General features: G+C 50.7%; 1 protein-coding gene across 2 annotated transcripts in view; it reads right to left on the reverse strand.

Annotated features, from left to right (window-relative positions):
- Cdh23 (cadherin related 23) overlaps positions 1–14,969 on the reverse strand; it is a 368,288-nt gene that overhangs the window by 22,489 nt on the left and 330,830 nt on the right. For both annotated transcript variants that reach the window (XM_087898136.1, XM_087898135.1), the window contains 6 exons: positions 9,637–9,858; positions 9,191–9,310; positions 8,216–8,396; positions 3,684–3,817; positions 3,127–3,336; positions 1,767–1,874 (listed from right to left, as the gene is read on the reverse strand). In XM_087898136.1, coding sequence (XP_087754262.1) covers positions 1,767–1,874; positions 3,127–3,336; positions 3,684–3,817; positions 8,216–8,396; positions 9,191–9,310; positions 9,637–9,858 — 975 coding nt within the window. The remainder of the gene's footprint in view (positions 1–1,766; positions 1,875–3,126; positions 3,337–3,683; positions 3,818–8,215; positions 8,397–9,190; positions 9,311–9,636; positions 9,859–14,969) is intronic.

Raw genomic sequence — 14,969 nt, forward strand, 5'->3', positions numbered from 1 at the left:
ACGCTGAGAGATGGGGGATTGAAAAAGTGTCAAGCAGGGATCTAGAGTTCTAGTCTTTTCTTTCCTGGCTGTTCACTGGGTGATCCTGGCAAGATGCCTTCCCCCGACTGGCCCGTCTCCACTTTCCACTCTGATCAATAAGAATCTTAATTCGTTTAAGGGAATGGTATGCGGTTGTGGGCCAGTTTGGATGAGAGGAAGGTCCTTAGCCACCTACACTGCCTGCTGATGAGGATTTTAGGTTGGATGGTGAGCCCCGGCTTTCAGACCTTCACATCTACCTGATGTTGGTCCAAGTTCACCCATGCTCTCATACAAGCTGCGCCTCAGACTTGTATCCTCCTAGGGCTCCTGAATACGACTCAGCAGCACCAGGGCGAGGGCACAGAGAAAGTAACCCTTGCTTTGAAGGTCTGTGACAGACCTGAGGGTAAGATGGCAGCTTAGAAGCCACAGTGGACAAGCAACTCATTACATTTAGGGAGACAAAAGAAACAGGAAGAGTTGACCACTCTGCCAGCTGATTCTCCTGTCTCCGTCGTCCACTTAATTATCACCCCAAACAACTACCCTAACCACAACCAACACAACTGCCACCACCGCCACAGACACTGTGGACGCGGCAGATCAACCCTCAGTACTTCCGTGAGATTTACGGAATTGACACTAGGGATCGTAGAAGAAAGGGCTACCCGAGATGTCTACCACTGGGACAGTTCTCTGTGCCAACAGGGAACCCTGTTCAACGAGAACCTACAGATCAATCTCCTTAGCGAGCACAAATGCAAACTTCAACAAAACACTTGCAAGCCTAAATAAAAGACACATTCACAATGATCAACACGATCAAGTTGGTTTCCTCCCAGAGATGACGGGATGGTTCACCATACATTAATCCACAAATGCAATCCATCACATGAATGGACTCAGAGCCAGAGGAGTCATATGATCATCTCCACAGATATGCATGTGATGAAATGACATCTCTTCACGATAAAATCAAACATCTTATCATGGATGAGAGAGGGGCTCACAGGGGACTGTTGCCAGAGGTGGGAGTGGTTTTTTTCTTCAGTGGTGTAGCCACACTGGTAAGTTGTTTGTGCTCCAGTACATAAACCAGATGGGGAAACTGAGGTACTGAGGAAGCAGTGTCTCAACAGAGCCACTTAGCTGGTCAGAAGCAGAGCCAAGGAAACAGTTGCAGGACTCTACCCTAACACCATGGGTAGTAAGAATAGGCCAGCTCAAACCTGAAAGGGCCTGTCAGGTAGCCCCCACTGACTTTCAGTAAAGAGCCTGTGCCTTAGCATCTGAAGCACCATGTAGCCCCCACTACCTGCCCCTTAGAACCTTAAAGTGCAGGTCTGAGCCCCGTGGGCATGCACACCCATTTGTGCTTTGGGGAAGGTGTGTCATCTGACATTCACTGAGTGTTGGCCCTGGGCCAGGCTCTGTACTGAGGACTTAGGGACACAGCATGAAGACAAAAGGGAATCTGAGAAAAATGAATTGGCTCAAGCCCATACCTGTGGACAGAACTCAGATCTGAAGCCAGCGTTTGCTAAGGTAGATGTGCGCTTTTAAACCTCTGGCAGGCTGCCACCCTCTCTCCAAGGGAGAGGTGCCTCTTGCTCTTACAACTCTCTTACACACCCTGCTTTCCCCTCTCCCTCTTCCCTTCTTCCCCTCCCTCCTTCCCTCCCTCCCTCCCTCCCTCCCTCTATCTCTCACCCCCATCCACCCTCAGTCTCTCGCAGCCTTACCTTCCTGGCTATGTGTGGGTTCTCCGGGTTGTCCTTCACTGAAACTGTCAGCCTGTACTCTGGGATGTGCTCTCGGTCCAGGGGCCGGTTGACAGTGACAATCCCTGTCTGGGATGTATGTGCCTGGCTGGTTAGATGAGCTGACAACTCCCCACATCCCCCAGATGTCCACGCTCTGCCCACAGTTCCCAGGTGGCTGGGAGTACCTTCCCCAAAGTGCCTAGCACATAAGGGCCACAGGAGGGCACGAGGATCTTTCCAGGGTGAGGGTAGGTCAGTGATACCAAGTTCTTGACATCCCCAAAGAGGGGACCTTCCAAGGACCCTGGGTGTCAACAGTCTACACACACTCCCAAAGGCCAGGAAAGAAATTCAGGTGAACCCCAGTGTGGCTCAAGTAATTACAGTTTAGGGTTCACGTGTGCCCAGAAGCCGCCCTTGGGGGTGGGTGGGTTGGTTGGGGGTAGTGGCTGATGGACACCAGAAAACAGCTGTCCAACAAAGCCAAAGGGGGCCGCTGACTTAGACTGGGTTCCTGTATTGTGCACCACACTCCACATCAGCAGTGCTGGGTCAGGGCAACTGTGTGCTGGTGGACACAGGAGACCCTCCCTGGTGCCCGTGAACACAGCTACAGCCAAATGACCGCCTTATTGACAAAGCTGAGGCCAATTCAGTTTCTAATGCCTCCCTTAAGCTGTTTAATGAATGCTGATGGGGCGCCTCTGCTGACTGGAATTCCCACAACCTGTTGACTTTTTGTTTTTGTTTTGTTTGTTTTTCGAGACAGGGTTTCTCTGTGTTGCTTTGGAGCATGTTCTAGAACTAACTCTTGTAGATCAGACTGGTCTCAAACTCACAGAGGTCTGCCTGTCTCTGCCTCCCGAGTGCTGGTATTAAGGCGTGCGTCCCCTCAAGCCTGGCTTGAGTTGACTTATTTTGAGCAGATTTTTCACCATACTTTGTTTTTATTTATTTATTTATTTATTATTTTTTAGGCAGGGTCTCTTATAGCAGACTGACTTCAAACTCACCACGGAGCAAGGATGACCCTGAACTCCTAATCTCCTTGTTGCTATTCCCCAGGTGCTAGAGATTATAGATGCAACCCCGCACCAAGTTGAGGCTTGCTTTTTGAGTCAGGGTTCTTATGAATCCCAGACTAGCCTTGAACTCACAGCAATCCTCCTGCTCAGCCTAGCAAAGGCTGGCCAGGATTTGGGTGTGCACTACTGCTCATGGCTTCCGTCTTTACTTTAGAACTGCGGCTGCTCCAGCTCTGGGGTCTGGAACCCGGAACTCCTCCGTGAGCCTTTGGTAGGAAGAACTTGGGGTTCCCCGGGGCAGGTCCCGACCCTACCGTGGCATTGATGAAGAAGGCCCGCTCTCGGTTGCCGGCAGTGATGTTGAAGGTGAGGAGAGCATTGCAGCCGCTGTCGGCATCGCTGGCCAGGACGTGGGCGACGAAGCTCGAGACAGGGCTGTTCTCGCTGATGGTGACGTTCATGGGAAGGTTCAGCAGCACCGGGTCGTTGTCGTTGATGTCCAGCACGCGGATTCCCACCAACATCTGCAGGAGGGAAGAGTCAGGGGTGGGGTGACAGCAGAGGAGGAGGGGACAGAGACAGAGGAAAGGTAGCAAAGGCAACGGGAGAGGAAGGTTGTAGAGGGAGGGGAAGATGGAGGAAAGAAAACAGTCGAGCGCAGAAGGGGAGGAGAATGTACGCAGTGGCAGGTTGGGATCAGGGCCATAGGTCTAACGGGAAAAACAATCTCTTGAGGGGGGATTAGAGGGGAGAATCCTGGAGAGCCAAGGACCCCGTGACTAAGGCATCTCTGGTTTCGTGGGGCCAAGGGTGACAGTTTGCGGGCATTCAGTATACAACAATGGATGTCATGGAGCTGGGGCAGACTCACCGTGGAGCTGAGAGGCGGTACCCCTCTGTCTCGGGCACAGATGGTCAGGTTGTAGAAGGCAATGGTCTCCCGGTCCAGCTCTACATCCTTTCGGACCCTCAGCACACCCTCCACGGGAGAAATCACGAACTCCCCTGGGAGCCATCAGAACAGGCCTGCGTTAGCTGGTTCCGATGGAGAGCCCCCTTTCTCCAGCCAGCCTTTCTCATGAATGCCAGGGCCAGCTGAGGTATGTGCCCTCCTGGGGCCCCGTATGGGCATAATGGGAGTGTGGCCCTGATACCACATGTGTATGTAATTCCTGACCAATCAGCTTCCCTCCCGGACCTCAAGCAGGTCAGAGGGTGACCCAGGTGTGATAGTTATGTTGAAAAGCAGGGGTGAGATTTCTTTGTTTTTCTCTGTTTTGAGGCAGAAGTTTCACATAGTCCAGGCTGACCCTGAACTCCTGACCCTAATGCCTCGACGTCCCAAGTGCTGGGATTCTGGGAATGTGCCCCCACCTCTGGCTTATGGGGCCTCCTTCCTACGCAGCACACTCTTCCTGGCTCCTTGTGGTCAGAAACTCACACGGGTATTTTAAGCACTTTGGAAAGTGTGTTCTAGACAGGTTTGAAAAAAAGGTCCAAGGTGAGCTGTAATGGCGTCAATGGAGGTTGAGGTCACGCCTGGGCTGTGTCACAGCAGAACGTCACGCGAGTGTCTAGGTGGGCCGACACCACGGGGACCAAAGAAGAGCACGGCGACCTGTCCTTTGCTTTATGCAAATAACATCATCGCCATTGCAGAGCTGGGTGTCTGCCTCTTCCTAGAAATCTTTCCTTTTGCTACGGGTTTTTGTTCTGTGACCACACTTCCTCCCTTGGGGTAGGGACATGGCTGAGAAGTTGGAGCACTTACCACACAAGCATGAGAACCAGAGTTTGGGTCCTCAGAAACCCCCGGCAGGGCCAGGAGGCCGTGTTGTCCCACCGGCAATTCCAGCCTCAGAAGGCAGAGACAGGAGGTCCCCCAGCACAGGCTGGCCGGCATATTGGCAAGTTCTGGGTTTGATTGACAGAGCCTGCCTCAATGAATAAGGCAGCAGATGGCTGGAGGCTGATTCCTGGCATCACCTTCAGGCCTCTGCATGTGTGTGCACACGTGCGCGTACACACACCTACACACTAGCAAGGGAAAACCCCTCCCAGTTCCTTTGTCTCTGAATTCTTTGTCTAGTGGAGATAAGGACCTGTAATCACCCTGGGCTGAGACGTCAGCCTGCTGTCTCTAGTCTTCCCAGCCTCCACTGCTAGCAACAATGACTTCCCAGGTAGGAAGTCTTATGAAAAGGGAATGCATTGGACCCTCTCTGCCATAAAGGAGGGCAGCTGCTGTGAGCTCCAGGCAGCAGGTTGGTAGGATGAGGGGCCCTGATTAGCCCCTGTCTGGAGCCCCCAGCTGGGACTCAGGGAGATAGGTCTTCCAGGCTTGTGGTAATACCATTTTTAACCCTGAGGTTCAGATCTGGACCCAACTGAGGGGCCAGGTCCTAGTGTCTAAAGCAAGAACTCAAAAGCTGCCGATTCTGGCCTACCCTGTGGCCTGTCATCTTTAGAGAATGAAGCTAGGAGCAGATAATAGAGTCCTCTGTGCTTCCAGCGTGGTAATGGCAGAACTGAGGTTTGAGTCTGCTAGGACTCGGAGGCTTTCTGGATAACACGCCTCAGGACTAGAAGTTTGGGGGAGGAGTTGGGGGACAGGGGTGTGAGGACTGAAGGGAGCCAGTGGAGGAAGGGGGAGCCTCTGTGGAAACAGAGAAGGGGCTGGGGCTCTGGCGAGAACCTGAGGAATGGGTCATTTCACCTCTGTACACGCTTCCAGGAACTGAGTTGGGGAGAAAGTCATTCCCCTTCCTTTTGCCTTTTCTTTGAAACAGGGTCTCGTGCTATAACCCAGGTTTACCTGGAATTGGTGGCAACCCCCTGCCTCGGTCTCCTAAGTGCTGGAATATAGGTATGACCCACCACTCAGCCTTTTCTCTTCCTCTTGGCATTTGGGACCCAGGCCCATAGTAGAGATCACTGCTTGGCAAGGATAGAGGCCTAAGCATTCTGGTGGCTTTTTTTTTTTTTTTTTTTTTTTGCCTGTCTCTCATGACCTAGGGCACCAACACCAGTCCTGAGCTCCGCCACCTGTCCCCAGCTTCTGCCACAACAGCCCTGCTTCCCGCCGACAGCTGGGATTTCCCAGCAGCTCTTCCACTCCCAGGCTCCCTAAGCTCCTGGCTCCACTCCTGCCTAAGGCTGAGGAAGCTATAGAAGCAGGATTTCCTGTGCTCTTGCCTCCAAGATCTCCAAAGCATGGGGATTCCCTTTCTTGGGGTTTCCCAGCCCTGTTGACACCCTGTTATGTGCTGGCAAATGGCTTCCCTTCACACTGGCAAAGGCAGGGGAGACCTGATCACCCTGGAACGCTTGGGGGAGCAGACCTGAAGTAGTAGTGGGAGTCTGGCTAGACTCCCCCAGTTAGATATTAGTCTCCTCAGCAACTAGTCCTGGCTGGAACTCCTGACCCGCCCTCCTCCTCAATCCTGCACACTGGGAGACAGAAGGCCACAACCTTCTGCTCAGTTGTGTCTGGGCTACACAGCCTGATTCTCCCCAAGCCTTGCCTTGATTGTCGCATCTGGAAAATGGGCTCCCAGGTAGGCGTCCTCTCGGGTTTGGCTAACAACAAAGCAACTCCTAATATAGGAAGGGGATCCTGAAAGGGAGGTCCAATGTTCTCTGGGGGACTGAGGTCTTGTAAGGAAGATAGAGAGGTGGGCAAGGGCTCCTAGGATAGCTTGGTCAGAAGGGGTAACTGAGAGGTCTCAAGGAGGACGAAGGGTTGGTGATCAAAACTCAAGTAGGGATAGCATGTTTCCCAATTCTTTTCCCCCAAGAATTGCTGAGGATTGTAAGTGCAAAGGTCCTGAGGTCTGAGCATCCTTGGTAGGCTCAAGGAACTGCAAAAAGACTGTGTCTAGTGGGAGCCCGAGTAAGAGAACGACGGGGAGGAGATGCTTTCTGCGTGGCTTTGAGGACCACTGGAAGGACCTGGCACTTCCCGAGTGAGGTAGATACCCCAGGGCCTTTGAGAATGGGAGGGACAGGACTTGACAATGGTCTTAAGGAGTTTCCCATGGTTCCTATGCCTGGGACATTTCAGAGGGAAAGTGAGGAGGTCAGTTGAGAGCCAAACCACAAATACATGGGCTAGAGATTGGGTAGGTGACCTGCGGTGGGGAGCAGGCCCTGCAGGCTCAGGCAGCAGTGACCTTTGTGCTGAGTGGCCTGGGTGTGCCTCTTTATCGGCTGTCGGGACACAGGCTTGAGCTGGAGTCTGTCTACATTTCAGTTTCCAAGATGGGGAGGGTGGGGGGAGATGGAGGGAGGGAGAGAGAGAGAGATAGAGAGAGAGCATCTGAGTCAAGTCACGCCCCTCCCTTGTTTAAAGCACCATGGTGTCTACCTCATTCTGTTAATACCAAGTCGTCAAGACGGCATCATTTCTTTCTCCTCTTCTTCTTGCTCAAGTTCACACTAGACACAGGGCTTTTTACAGTTCCATTATCCAAGGCATGCTTGGACCTCAGGGCCTCTGGGCTCGGTGTTCTCTCTGAATGTCTATTCCCCGTCTGCCTGCTTGGTTCATTTTTCTTCTGTGTCCCCTGGCACGTGACCAGCACATAGTAGGCCTTAGGAATAGTCCTGGAATGATCCACTAGAAAGCAGGATATTTTACAAATATTTGATATCTGTTTTGGGTCTTAAGAATGGGGAGTCTGGCACCCCAGGGCCCATGTGGGTGCCACAGTCTCTGCCTGTTCCCCATTACAGCGAAGCCCCCTCCTTCCATGGGGATTTTTGTTTCGTTTTTTTTTTTTTTTTGATTGATTATCCAAGCCCCTGAAATTCGTGCTCTAGCTAACAAAATGTCTTGAGAGAAAGTGTTCTTCCAGGCTCCAGCCTCTGAGCCAGGTTGGCAGTCATGATAGCTGTGTAGGCTTTTTGGTTTTTATGGTTTTGGGTTTTTTGTTTTTAAAGACAGCGTCTCATGGAGTGACCTTGGCTGGTCTTGAACTCACAGAGATCCACTTGCCTCTACTTCCTGAGTGTTGAAATTAAAAGCATGGGTCACCATGCCCAGTTGTGTAGGCTTTTGTTGGGTGACAGAGGTAGGTATTCAGAGAAGCCCAGTGCTCCCCAAATGTATTACCCTGGGTCCTGGGGTCTTGAGGAGCATGTGGTGAAGAGGCTTGCCTTCTTCCACCTGGATGTTTCCTACCTGTGCCTAGAGAGAGCTATGACTCTCCAAGGCTACCAGCCTGTGTCCCACATGCATGGCATTCTCCTCATAGCCCCGTGACAAAGGCATGTGGAATTGAGGCCCAGAGAGGGAAGGTCACAAGGTGGTTGGTGGATTGTTTGGTGGACTCCCTCACCCCAGGCCTGAGCAGGCGAAGGAAGGTGATGACCGCCCCCCTGCCCAGTGCAGGCTCCACTTACCCAGTGGGTCTCCATCCACAACACTGTATTCCACCTGACCATTGGGACCTGAGTCCCGGTCATGGGCCAGGAACGTCCACACTCTGGGCCCTGGCTGGCCCTCGGTGACATCAAATGGTCCTTCATAGTCTCGAGGGAAAGTGGGCACGTTGTCATTGATGTCATTCACATTCACAAGCACCTGAGACAGCAAGCAGCTTAGCCAGGATTGGCCCCAGATGCCTGGGGAACCTCAGCAACTGTACCATCTGGTGCTCATGGCCATGGGCTAAGGTGGGTGCTGTACGGTGTCACAGGGTGGGGGGCTGCTAAGCAGTGCATGCATGTGGGCGCCGGTTCTAGTCACCACATACCTTTGTGTGTGTGTATGGTGATTCTGGGAATCGAACTCACGACCTTGCACATGATAGGCAAGTACTGTACCACTGACCTTCACCCTAAGCCTTGGGGGGGCACAGAGTCTTTCTACATAGTCTGAGCTGGTCTTGAACTTGTACCTTCTCTTATCTCTACTCTCTGTGTATCTTGATGAGCATGACCGATTGACACTACCACCGTGGCCTATCTGGGCATCCCATGTGGTCCCATTTGCTCCTCCTGCATCCTGAACCGTATCTTTCATTCATGAGGAAACAGAAGCTCAGGGAGGTTAAGAGATTTGTCCAGGTTCACAAAGCCAGGAAGTGAAAGAGCAGGGACCTGAGTCCCTATTAGCTGGACCAGAAGGCACACTTTTCCCATAAGGGGGCAGGGCACGCAGGTGTTTTCAGTCATGTGCTAGACACAGTCACAGAGAAGCTAAGTGACTACCTCACAGTAACACAGCATGTCTGGGCAGGCTGCTGATCTGGCCAAGATGCATTCAGGCACTTCCTCCCAACGGGCATTTCTCCTCCTTCTCCTTCTGCCATGGAGCCCCCGGGTCCTCTCTGTTCTCCCTCATCTCCACATTGGGGATGTATTCCACCTACATACCGTGGTAGTAGAGGTGAGGCGGTGGGACACGATGGGACACTGGTCTGTGGCAGTGACAATCAGGGTGTAGCGGCCATGACTGATCTCATAGTCTAGCTCCTTGGCAGCAGTAATGACACCCTAGGGACACGGGAAGTACAAGGGGAGAGGATGATGAGTGATGGCCCTGGGCCACTCTGGATTATACCAAATAAACCCTGACATCCTAGCCACAATTGCTGTCTGTGCCTATGACAGACAGCGCTAATCAATCATAGTGCTACTGAAGGTAGATAGAGCCTATCCACTAGAGCTCCCCCCCCCCTTGCTGCCCCCATAACTCTGTCACTGGGCACTCCAATTTCCTTTTAGGTTGTTTGCTCCTTATGCCCTATGACATCACCAAGATTCCCACCAAGCCCTGGAGAGACTTTGCCCCCTCCTGGACCCCACCCCCAGCTGCTGACCGTGTGTCTGTTGATCCGGAAGGTATTGATGATGTTGCCTCCTACGATGGCATAGGTGACCGTGCCATTCGGCCCCTCATCCAGGTCCAATGCCTGGATGGTGATAAGGCTGGCGTTGACTGTATCTGGACCCTCATCCAGTATCACCTCATACTGTGGCTGCTGGAACACAGGAGCATTATCATTCTCGTCCACGATGGTCACGTACACGTGGGTGGTGGCCTGGAGAGAAGAGTGTGATCAGGCACCTCGGTTATGGGAGCCAGAGAGGATCAAGTTGGATTCAGATGGCTGTTTGGGTTAAACTCACTCAGTGAGGATCCAATATAGGGAAGACAAGAAGAAAGAATGGGTTGGGGAGTAAGGCACAGATAAAGCACAGAGGCTTTGTAAAAACCAACTCAGGTAACTGTTTATGGCCAGGTTGGCACACATATCACCATTTTCTATGTCTATGTTCATGGCAGACATCACCAATCAATCACAGCACTGCTGAGGCCAGATGCAAGCTTGAAATTCTTGTCAACACAGTGACTCAGTGATTAAAACCAGCATATAGAACTAGGCAGAGTGGTAAACATCTGTAATTCAACACTTGGGAGACAGAGGCAAGAGAATTGCTATGAATTTAAGGCCAGCCTAGCCACCACAGTAAGACTGAGGTCAATCATGGTTACATAGTGATACTTTGTTTCAATGAAATCAGCTTCCACAAGCCCTCCGGATGTATGGAATGAACTTCAGTAGCTCCCCAATTTAGAGTATTGTCGGTAATCATCTTAGCCAGATAACAAGAGGCAAGAGCGTGAGGTCATCAGCCCAATATGTAAGTTAAAAAATATACATTTCTAGTACTTTAAAGTAGGGCTTCGTGTTTGGGCAATTTCATGGTTCGCATTTGTTGACCTCTAAAAAGTCAAATCCATAGGATACAACTTCACTGTAAGAAGTTTTGTGGTCCTGTGATTGGCTATCTCTAGCTGATGCTTGGCCCATCAGACCATGAATCAGAACTCGGTGGTCAGCACTCATATTGCTGATGGTTGACTCTACACAGTCAGAATGGGAAATGCAGACAGCCTCCCTGTGTGCCTGACTCTTCCTTCTTCTCTACTCTTCCACTTGGGAGGCAGCTCTTCTGGACCACCCTGCCTGGGACACTTTGCTGTCTGGCTTCTAGAATTGACCAGTGGGAATTCCTGGCAGAAGACAGGATGGGTGATGAAGGCCAGGTGGGTAGGCTCCTTTGACCCCTCCACTCCTCACTGTAGTTCCATCTACATTGTGGGTCTCCTGCTGGGGACCCTCCAAACTCAAGTTCGTTTTTTGGTTTTGTTTCTTGTTTTTTGAGTTTTGAGGTAGGGTTTCTCTGTAGCTTTGGAGCCTGTCCTGGAACTAGCTCTTGTAGACCAGGCTGGCCTCAAACTCACAGAGATCCGCCTGCCTCTGCCTCCGAGTGCTGGGATTAAAGGCATGCGCGCCACCACCGCCTGGCCAAGCTCTAGTTGTTTGTGGGATCTGATGTCATCTCCTTTGTGATAGTTTAGATTGATCCTTGTCTTGGGTTTCTGTTTCTGCCATTGCACAACTGGGGAGGAAAGAATTTATTTGGTTTATATTTCCCCATCAGTCATTGAGGGAAGTCAGGGCAGGAACTCGAGTGTGGCAATATATTTTTTCTGAAAATACCCTTTGCCTTTAAGGAGACTGAAAGTTTGGTGGACTTTGCAGCCAAGTTCATAACATGCCCCGAGAGCTATGGACCAGTTAGCCTGCTGTCCTACTGTGCACTCAGCCTGTTTAAGTTTAACCTGCTTTTAAGAGAACCACATAACCAGTCTTACTATGCCTTGGATTGCCCCCATGCAACCATCCTTTACAATCTAAGCTAATGTATGGGTTTACTTTGAAGCTTTGTATTCTTCTGTGCCCCGACCAGACTAAAGCACATGTGTATGCGTGTGTTGTGGTGAGCATTTGCTGAAAACAGCCAACAAATTAAAAGCAACCTCTCTCTCTCTCTCTCTCTCTCTCTCTCTCTCTCTCTCACACACACACACACACACACACACACACACACACACACACACACACACACCAGGTAGTCACAGACAAGATGTGACACACAGGCACAACAGATAGGCAGCAGAGCCTGACCAGACACACACCAGATACCAGACAGGCCAACAACCACAATTACAGACGCCCAGACAGCCCACAAAGAGAAGTGGGGAATTCAAACTCGGGCTCTCTCTTGGTCAACTTCTTTGAGAGCAAAGCTAGTTTTCATCCCTTAATGTGACACAGACACATCTGGCCACTCCCTCTGAGGTTTCTTTAAGCCATGCGCCCAGTCAGGAACCTGGAGACAGGAACTGAAGTAGAGACCATGGAGGAATGCTGCTTTCCGGCTGGGTCAGTTTGCTTTCTTATATAGCCCAGGCCCAAATGGTAGCCAACCCCCCCGCCCACCCACAGGCTGGGCTCTCCCATACCAGTCATTAATCAAGAAATTGCCCTATGGGGCTGGAGAGATGGCTCAGTGGTTAAGAGCACTGTCTGCTTAGGTCCTGAGTTCAATTCCCAGCCACCACATGGTAGTTCACAACCATCTGTAATGAGATCTAGTGCCCTCTTCTGACCTGCAGGCGTGCATACAGGCAGAGTACTAAATACACAATGAATAAACCACAAAGATTAAAAAAAGAAGAAAAGAAATTGCCCCACACACTTGCCTACAGGCATCTGATATAGGCGATCCCTCAGCTGAGGTTGCCTCTTCCCAGATGATTCTAGCTGTGTCCGGCTGATAGAAAACTAACCAGCCCAATCGTTAACCTGAATCTAGGGTCACTTAAGAGACAGACTTCTGGGCTTGTCTCTGAGTTTCTGTATGGGATTGAGATGGTAGAGCCGCTCTAACTGGGGGCAGTGCCATTCCATGAGTTGGGGCCCTGGACTGATTAATAAAGAGAGAGGGAGCTGAGCGTCAGCATCCGTCTCTGCTCACAAACTGTGGATATGAGCAATAGTCCTCTTGGAAGCCCTCCTGCTTCTGCCTTCCGTGTGCTGGGATTAAAGATGTGCACCGCCCCTGCTCTGCAGTGATTTGGGTCTTAATTGAAATGCATCATTAGCAATAAACTATCAAAAGTTGGATGAATTTATAAGTGAATTGAACAATATAAAGCAGATACCTTCCAGTCTTTACATGTAGATGTTTAAAACATAAATGCCTAGGGCTCACCACTGAGTCCATTGCTCAAGCGCCCCCACCTTATTTTTTGAGGTATGGTGTCTCATTAAAACTGGAGCTCGGGCAGTGGTGGCACAAGTCTTTAATTCCAGCACTTGGGAAGCAGAGGCAGGCGGAGCTCTTTGAGTTCAAAGTCAGCCTGGTCTACAAGCGCTAGTTCCAGGACAGGCTCCAAAGCTACAGAGAAACCCTGTCTTAAAAAACAAACGAACAAACAAACAAAAACAAAACAAAAAACCTGGTACTCACTAGTTAGGGCCAAGAGCCCCAAGGATCCTCTTGTCTCTGTGTCCCCAGTGCTGGGATTACAAGTACCAGGTGTTTTTTGGGGGGGACACCAATCAGCTAGTAATGGAGACTCATTAGTTTTGAATGCTTGGCCTTAGCTTAGCTCTTTTCTGGCTAGCTCTTGTAACTTAAACCTGTTTCTCCTTAAACAACATTTTTCCTCGGGGGGCCTTTTTCTTTTTCTTACTTTCTTGCTGTCCTATGCCTGACTCACCGACAGCTGCCTGCCTTCTGGCCCTGGGCATGTCCCTCATTCTCTTCTCTTTTCCTCTTTCCTCCATCTTTCTTCTCCTCTCCTTCTTCTTTCTCTCCAGCCTAGATTTCTCATCTTATTTATTCTCTCTGCCCACCAGCCCAACCTATCCTTTCTCCTGCCTCGCTATTGGCCGTTCAGATCTTTAGTAGACGGCAGCACGAACATATTCCTCAGAATAAACAAATGCAGCACACCTTTGCCTCGTTAAAGTAATATTCAATAACAATTATAGGTACAGGCCACCACATCCCACTTCTGTGGTAGGGGGGCATTCAGGTCTCCATGCTTGTGTGACAAGCACTTTGCCAACTGGGCCATCTGCCCAGCCCTCCCTCGGGGATTTTGGTCTCAGCTATATAAAAGGGATAAACTATCATTGGGTGTTACTGTGAAATACGGAGGCTAGAAGAACTGCAGAGACAGCTGGATGAGGGGACGTGAGCAGGCCACCGCCACAGACACACGGAAGGCAGGAGGTATGAACAGGATAATCGATACAACATGGCTGCAAACTTTTTTTCCCCTCAGCGCATCTGGCCCTGGAACTACCTGCACAGTGATCCCACCACCCTGACCCCTGACACTATACTTGTTCTGTTCTCTATCCTTTAGCCAGGGACCACGAGGAGTTCAACATTCTCCTCGGCACTCACCACAGGTCCCCATTGGTCACATCTATTCAGGCGATGTCTATGTTCAGGTCTGCCACTCAGGTGGCCTAGCAGTAGACAGTCTTTTCATGTCTGTCCTGCCGAAGGGACTCAATCACAGTGGGAAGCTGGGCCTGTGTTAGACAGGCCTGCAATCTCAGATACTTGAGAGGCTCTGATCACAAGTTCGAGACTACCCTGTGCAACTTACTGAGATGTTGGACGAGAGAGGAAGGAAAGGGTGGTGATCCAGTTTAGCGGCAGAATACTTGCCTAGCATGTGTGAATCCTGGGTCCAGTGCCAACAACAAAAACAGGGTGAATATGAGAATTACTGGGAGTTGGGATACCCCTCAGTTGGTAGAGTACTTGCCTAGAATGTACGACTCTCTGTGTCTGACTCAAAATATAGGGCATGATAGCACATACCTGTAACCCCAGCACTCAGGAGGTAGAGGTAGAAGGATTAGAAGTTCATAGGAAGGTCAAGGCTAGTCTGAGCTCATGAGAATCTATATCTATATCTATAGAGGGCAGAGGGCGCGGAGTTCTGCACTACTGTAATCCCAGCATGCAATACGCTGAGGTCAGAGAATCTTGAGACCAGCCTGAGCTACACCCCGCCTTAAAAAGCTAAAGCCCTAAAAACCACAAAACCCCAACTCAAACAAAACAACAGAAACAAAACAACAGTAAACAACCACGTGTAAGTTAAATGAAAACAAAATAGAATGAAGTGAGTCTAAGGATAACTGGGCACCAGTGGGCAAAGCCCTGGGGGGATTCCATGGGGGCACAGACAAGGCTCCCTGTCCTGACTTGGGAAGTTCTGGCCTGGTGAATGCCTTGCCGCCTATCAGGTGTGTTTGCATGCAGGCACAGG

Source organism: Myodes glareolus, chromosome 18 (assembly GCF_982192425.1).
Source record: "Myodes glareolus chromosome 18, mMyoGla1.1, whole genome shotgun sequence".
Lineage (NCBI taxonomy): Eukaryota > Metazoa > Chordata > Mammalia > Rodentia > Cricetidae > Myodes > Myodes glareolus.